At 42.1% G+C, this 7,500-nt stretch overlaps 2 protein-coding genes across 3 annotated transcripts in view; both read right to left on the minus strand.

The window, feature by feature from the left end:
- cux2b (cut-like homeobox 2b) overlaps positions 1–2,301 on the minus strand; it is a 177,854-nt gene extending 175,553 nt beyond the window's left edge. Inside the window, 1 exon segment of the mRNA XM_048243534.1 lies at positions 2,110–2,301. Within this exon segment, the coding sequence (XP_048099491.1) occupies positions 2,110–2,172 (63 nt within the window). The 5' untranslated portion in view covers positions 2,173–2,301.
- The window catches only part of LOC125294633 (tripartite motif-containing protein 16-like), a 587,664-nt gene that overhangs the window by 533,647 nt on the left and 46,517 nt on the right, over positions 1–7,500 (minus strand). The gene's annotated exons all lie outside the window — the stretch shown is intronic.

A 7,500-nucleotide genomic window follows, 5' to 3' on the forward strand; every position in this document is an offset into this window, starting at 1 on the left:
ATTCTGTTTTTTTGTTTTGTTTTAACAACAAAGAGAAAAACATGCGACAGCATCGAATCAATCAACGCTATGTAAGAGTCATGTCCAAAGGGGCTCACTGTATTTGAAGACTTTCCATTCCATACATGAAACAGCAGTGCTCACTGACTGCCAGAACACCTACACAACAACAACTCTGAAACAATCATTATTTTTGCTTTGATTTATTCTCAAATAAAGACACTGCAGATTTGTCTTCTTCACATTTCCCAGCTGTTGTGCTGTAGTTTGTGCAGAAGGAAAAAAAAACATAAAACATAGGCTAATCTAGGCCTACCCGTAATAATAATGTAATGTCCAGAACCAGACTCACAAATGCCATATTCCGAGCTTTTTCATTATTGTATTACATAGCTCTAACACAGCTGTTATTTAATGTTATTTATGCTTTTCTCTCCGGTTAGGGTGGACAGTTAGAGAGGAGTTGTTATGACATAACTGTTAATGTTTTATCGGCAGCTGACGGATGCGACCCCTGATAACGTCAACGTAACGACGCCGTAACGAGGACGCTGGCTGTCTCTTTCTATTTCATTTCGGCGGAGATGTGAATGAAGCCGGCAGTGCTCTCCCCTCAGCGACGGATGCATCCGAGACTAGGCTACAAGAGAAGCAAGGCGTTCGGAGGCTTGAATAACAATCGGCCACACACACACACACACACACACACACAGCCCTGAACATATCTGATTCCTCCTCGGTAGCCTTTTTCCGCGGGACGTGGCTTGGCATGCTCTTGTCATTTCTCATGTTACAGAACATCAATCATACGGCTGAGACTGTGCCCTTGCGCCGGCCGGCCCTGATTTACAAACATTAGCAGGGAATGCAATTACACAGTCCTTGCCCGAGAACTGCTCACAATGCGGCTGGAGCAGAGACGGGGGAGGCTAAACAAACCCGTTTGTGTTTTGCAAGGTGCCACACAGCGATAAACGCGGGGGCAATGGCAGTAGTTGAGAATAGTAAAGGCATTGGTATTGAGAAAAGTGATGCACGGCAAAGATTACCGTTATTGTTTCACTGAGAGAACACTGTTAATAAATCAATATTTAGTCTACATTTTCAGCAGAATAGAGGTACTCTGTGTGCCAAAACACAAAGTTAATCCATTTATTTCTTATTTGCCAAAGTAGCCTACCACAATTTTGCATTGGCAAAGGTAATCATAGATTAGCCTTTTGCTTAAAGGATTTCTCTAACTGCATTTTAATACATTCTAGCATATATCTAAAAACTATACTCAATAGCAAACCTGACCATGGTGGATGTAATTAGTCAAGATCAGGTTCAAGATCACGACAGATGTTGAGTAGCCCTAATGACTATTACAACCGACATGTAGGCTAAGTAGCTTCGCACAAACCTTAAAGAAAGCGTACTCCTGTCTTTACTATTGCGCAGGCTATAAGACCATCAACGACAATATCTCCAAATAATCTCATTTCGGTTGAATTACAAAAATACGAATACGTGGACTAGGCTAGCCTACCGACATAGGCTGCATACGAACTTTCAAACATGGTCTATTTTCTAAATAACGCGAGAGATAAAAGTGCTCAGAATAATCTTATCAACCATTCCGATAACAATGTCCGTTTCAAACATAACAAGTAAATATGGCAACATATCCAGAATGCATCACGTACAAACCGCACTTGCTCTCAAATCACGCGTCATCATGTCGGGAATGGAATAAAACATTACGCTGGCAAAAAGTTAAGTCCAAAGCCCCTGATTCAGGAAGGCATTAAAAGTTTCCATTTTCTATCAACCTCCCCCCCAAAAGTGGCGAAAAACGTCTTATAATGCATTAAAATAAGCCTCATGGCTTGGCGGGTCCCGATTGAAGCGCGGCGAACACAGAGCGCCTGTGCTGCTCCGGTCGCTCCACCACTGATCAATGATTGAACTGAACAAAGGCAGAAGAGGATCAATTTCTAATAACTATCAATGCAACACCGCCTGTTTCAGTACCAAAAAGTCACCAAAAACATATTTGTCAACACGATTACATACAATACTATGTGCGTTATCATATACAGAAGAAAGGTAAAGGAGAACACTAACCTGAAGCCGCCGTAGATCAAATTTCTTCCAATATTGAAACATCGATCCCACATCGGCGGCCATCTTGGGGGATATTGAAGAGATTTTTTTCAGCGGCTACAATAAATATACGGGCTGGATTCCCCTCGTTAAACAGCGTTGACGCTCTCCCGCCTCACATGAAAAAAAAATCTTATGAAAATAAAGAGTCCCCCAAACTTAACGCGGATATGTATTTGGAAACGACGCGGTTTTTGCCTATAGTAATCCGGCTGTTTTTTTAGAAGTACATGAATATCCATGCATTTGAGCTGGACTAGAGATTAACTGAGCAATCGCACTTGATTTTGGTTTGGTAAAGTTATCAATACTGACGTAACGGGTTGATCAATATCGTCTGGAAACGGGAAGGAGAACAACAGAATAATTAACCAGAGTAGGCTATTCGCAGTGGTTTACTCACGGACGAATTTGCATACTTTACAAATTAAACAGTTCAACCAACAGAGTTGTTTTCATTTAAGAATGTGGTCCTTCAGATAAAGTTTAATCACCTCACTATTATTCTCCATATGTTGACTAGGCTAGCCTATGTGATACGGATTCTCCTTTTAAACTATACGCAATTCTGCTGAATAAATTTGTCAACTTCTTGATAGTGCTTGCGGATATGATTTGGGGCGCAGGTGTAGAAATACATATGCACGCTTACTCAGTGACAGGGTGCACATGTAAAAAGAAGAAGAAGAACATGGCACACCCTATTTGATATTATTCAAATAGATAATAAGTAAGCTTTGACTTTGGAAGTAATTTCTTCCCTTGATTGATTTCAGATTTGTTAAGTTATATATTAAGCCCACGCTCCAAAGCCACCTGGTCCAGGTATAGGCTAATTCTAGCCCAATGTCGGAAGAATAGTTCTTATGGTAGGCTTCTTGTCTGTCTCTATGCTCAGATGAAAGACACGTTTTAAATAATAGTCCACACTAATATAAGGGGTGTCGTCCTAGTATATTGTAGGCTATTAAATAGTGAGCAGTTTGTTGGAAAATATGATCACTATCATATCTTAATCGGGCCTACTTAGTTTAACAATATATACGAATTGTACTCACATAGTACAGTACTATAGGGTACAGTTCATTTTTACCGTTTTGTCTTTCTGGTCACCAACATTATTTCAGGTAGAGAGGAGCCTGCACACCTTGATAGGTTCTACTGCAGGTGCAGCTATTTCGCAATAACTGAAGAGGATGAGAAAAGAAAAGCGCAACACTGCTTGCTCCGCGGTGCAACCAATTTATTAATAAACTGACGTTTCAGTCAGTCAGACCTTAATCAGAGCCCAAACCAAGTCATTTGTCCATGTGATAGGCCTACATTAGGCTATGTTGCCTATAGTGAAATAAATTCAGGAGATTAGAGAATTGGTCATATAGGCTACTGATGAGGGACTGTCCTACTTCTGAAACTAGTTTTGTTTAGCTTTGGGTGTCTTGGGGATGTAACATATTTTATATATAGATAGCTAAGGGAAATGTGCGGTGATTTTCTAGGGTCAAACTGGTAAGAATGGGTACTGCAGTGCAATGTCATCTTTATTCAGTAGTGGAACATTGGTCTTCAAACGGACGTCTTTCTGCACGTACAGCGATTGAACTAGAACATGAATGCAGATATATTTGGCGTGTAGCACGGCGCTGAACTTCTCTCGTTATCATTCATCAACTGACTATTTCTACCCTGAAATAACCTGAAGGCTTTTCTTTTGTTCTTGGAGATGTCTTCCTCCCGTCCTGCCCCCTCTTGTGGCAAAGAATAGTTACTGCAACGCATTACAACAATGTAAAATCACCTGTTCAAACTGATCAATGTAGTCCCTCTGTCTGAGGAAGGTCACGCGGGGCCAGAGGCCCGGTGTGGCTATAGGGTCCGTAAGAGGAGCTAATACCGTGCGCTAGCTGCTTATAAACAGTGATGTAAACAAAGAATGGCCTGGGATCTGAACATGATGTCACCCTCAACGGCCCCCACACCAGAAAAGCCAGACTCAACACACTCCATGATGTTAAAACAAGAGCTCTTCAAAGGAATGTGAATTTTGAGAAATTCCAGGAGGGTTTTGTTTTCCTGTTTCCGCTCATCATGGGATTATTGCAGATATTAACCTCAGACACCGAGATGAAGTTTCATTTGGGGAGGGATATCATAAATGGAGGTACGCGAACAATAAGTCTGAAAACAGGCAAGTCATTCATCTTTAAGGTAATTACAGCGCATTACTGTCAGAAGCGAATATGATGTTTTCAAGCCAGGCAAAACCCCCAGGGGAGAAAAAACGTGATTATTAAAAGTTTCATTTTTATTGCATTTTATTTATGGCTTGAGGGGAAAACTACATGCATAGGTCTAATAAGAAAGTAATAACCGATCTTATTTGGCAAAGACTCTTTGGCAAATTTGAAATTTAAATTAGAGCCAGGGTGAGACTGTGTTATGCTTTCATATCATTTCCTTCAATATAAAAACACAGTGTTTACAATACAGTTTTGATCCCTCTTTTCAAACAGCTCACACAATGCTTATCCATGCGCTATGTTGGGCGTTGTGACTGATGAGTGTCCTTGTTCACTGCACTCGTCTTCTGTTCGGTACCATGGTCAGTTTAGAGGCGGTGACACCGGTGACAGGACGCGGGCCTCTTAAAGGCGTAGTCCCCAACTCTGTTTCAGTCTGAGAGAAAGTGGAATAGAGCATTATGTCCAATATTCTAATATGTGGTTTAATGTTCTGCATTTCTCTCTAGTGGGTCACTTGGACACTAAAAGTAAGATTCGATGTAATGACTCTATATGATAGCTGTACTGTCCCTGTGTATATCTGTGTGTGACTATGTGTATTTAGAGATAAGAGAGATTTAGAGATATAACATTATGACTTTGCAGTATTTCACTGTTCTGCATGGCTGCGTCAGTAGCTATCTGCTCCAGATAGGTTGCCACTTATTAGAGTCTGATTCAGTGTAGTCCAACGTGAGATGGGATGACCGACGCCATCTCCCGTCAGCCTGGAAGGATACTTAAAGCCTAGCTATTTCCTTGTCTAGTTAGAGCAGCTGATGGATCTTTAGGTGAAGTCATGCTGTCTCTCCCTTGATAACCCATAGGTCAGATGCGCATCATCCTAAGCCATAGGTCAGAAACATGTTCGAGCTCCGGCTCCAGCCAACACTGCCCCCAGTTCTACCACAGAACCTTGAATTTCCCCTTAGGGATCAATAAAGTATCTATCTATCTATCTATCTATCTATCTATCTATCTATCTATGTACGCTGCCCCCAGTTCTACCACAGACGTTTCTGATGCGGAATGTTAAAACACAGGTAATTTACGTTGCCCCCAGTTCTACCACAGTCTAGATGCTGTTTCTGAAGTGGAACATTAATACTCGGGTAATGTGCACTGCCTCCTGTTCTACCACTGACTAGATGCTGTTTCTGAAGTGGAACGTTTTCTCAGGTGATGTCCAGATGCACAGGTTGAAATCACTGTCAGTATTATTTTCAAACATCTTTTAATCTGAATCTTTTCCTCTTCTATTCCAACACTCCCAGGACTAATCTGGTGTTGGTCAGGTGCAGGAGCTGGCTCTATCTCGGAGATCTGTGAGATGCTGCACAGCCTCTGAGCGCCACCAGGTGGATAACAAAGGAAGTTTACATCTGTGATCAGCTTTCACCCAAAAACAGTGAGATGAGCTCGACTGCATGATGCCTACAGCCTGAAATGATTGCATTGTCTGTCAGTGTTTGTGTGCCTCTGGAGTAGTCTAAAAATACACTCGGATTGGTTTGGACTGGACTGGACTGGAGTCGATCATTACATTGTCACTACACAGTGTAGTAACACAGCATGTAAATACAATAATACGTATAAGTATACACCCTTTCAACAAGGTAAACAAAAACAATGTTTAAATGTTCTATTTGGTTCCCAATCTACTTCCTCTGCATTGAGATAACATATGGAATGTTAAAACGGAAGCCTTGTGGAACAACTATGATGCTGATAATGGAACTCTCTTGAAAGGGTCTGTAAATAATATATAATAAGTATAAGTATACGTAAGTATATACTCTTTTGATCCTGTGAGGGAAATTTGGTCTCTGCATTTATCCCAATCCGTGAATTAGTAAAACACATTCAGCACACAGTGAACACACAGTGAGGTGAAGCACACACTAATCCCGGCGCAGTGAGCTGCCTGCAACAACAGTGGCGCTCTGTGCTTGCTCAAGGGCACTTCAGCCGTGCCTACTGGTTGGGGTTCAAACAGGTAACCCTCCAGTTACAAGTCCGAAGCCCTAACCAGTAGGACACGGCTGCCCCACATAGGAAGACACTTATACATGTACTTGTGATGCTAACCCAACCATAACCCTAGTACACATAAATACAACCCATTACACCATTACTGCTGGCTGCTGAGTGTTTTACTAAGTAAACAGTGCACTTACCATATAGCAGCTAATAACGGCCGTGAAGCACACAGGGTGTCCCATTAGTGTGGTACTTGATCTGGGGTCTGTTTTAGTGCGCTAATGAGTTAGTGGACAATGGCCTGTCCCTGTTATAAACATGCTAATCCTGCGGTACGCTCATCACGCTGACATCATCGGGAGCCCTGCTGTCTTTGTCACACTGTAATTCGTCCTGAGCAAAGACGCCGGATGAGCCTTGTGCTCTACAGCACTTAGCCCTACACACACACACACACACACACACACACACACACACACACACACACAGATATACACACCCATGGTCAAACACATACAGATATACACACCCACGGTCAAACACATGATATACAGATACACACACACACACACACACACAGATATACACACCCACGGTCAAACACATACAGATATACACACCCACGGTCAAACACATACAGATATACAGATACACACACACACACACACACACACACAGATATACACACCCACGGTCAAACACATGATATACAGATACACACACACACACACACACACACACACACACACACAGATATACACACCCATGGTCAAACACATACAGATATACACACCCACAGTCAAACACATGATATACAGATACACACACACACACACATATACAGACACAAACACACACACACAGACACGCATGCACGCACACGCGCACACACACACACACATACAGTATACATATACAGTACACACACACAGACACACATGCACACACACGCACATACACACATATACATACACATACAGTACATACATACACACATAGGTTCAAAGCCCACCGACTCACAAAGCTGGCAAAGAGCTTGACTTGATCTTCACTCGGAACTGCAGCACAGACACCCTCATGGTGACGCCTC

Source organism: Alosa alosa, chromosome 5, assembly GCF_017589495.1.
Source record: "Alosa alosa isolate M-15738 ecotype Scorff River chromosome 5, AALO_Geno_1.1, whole genome shotgun sequence".
Lineage (NCBI taxonomy): Eukaryota > Metazoa > Chordata > Actinopteri > Clupeiformes > Clupeidae > Alosa > Alosa alosa.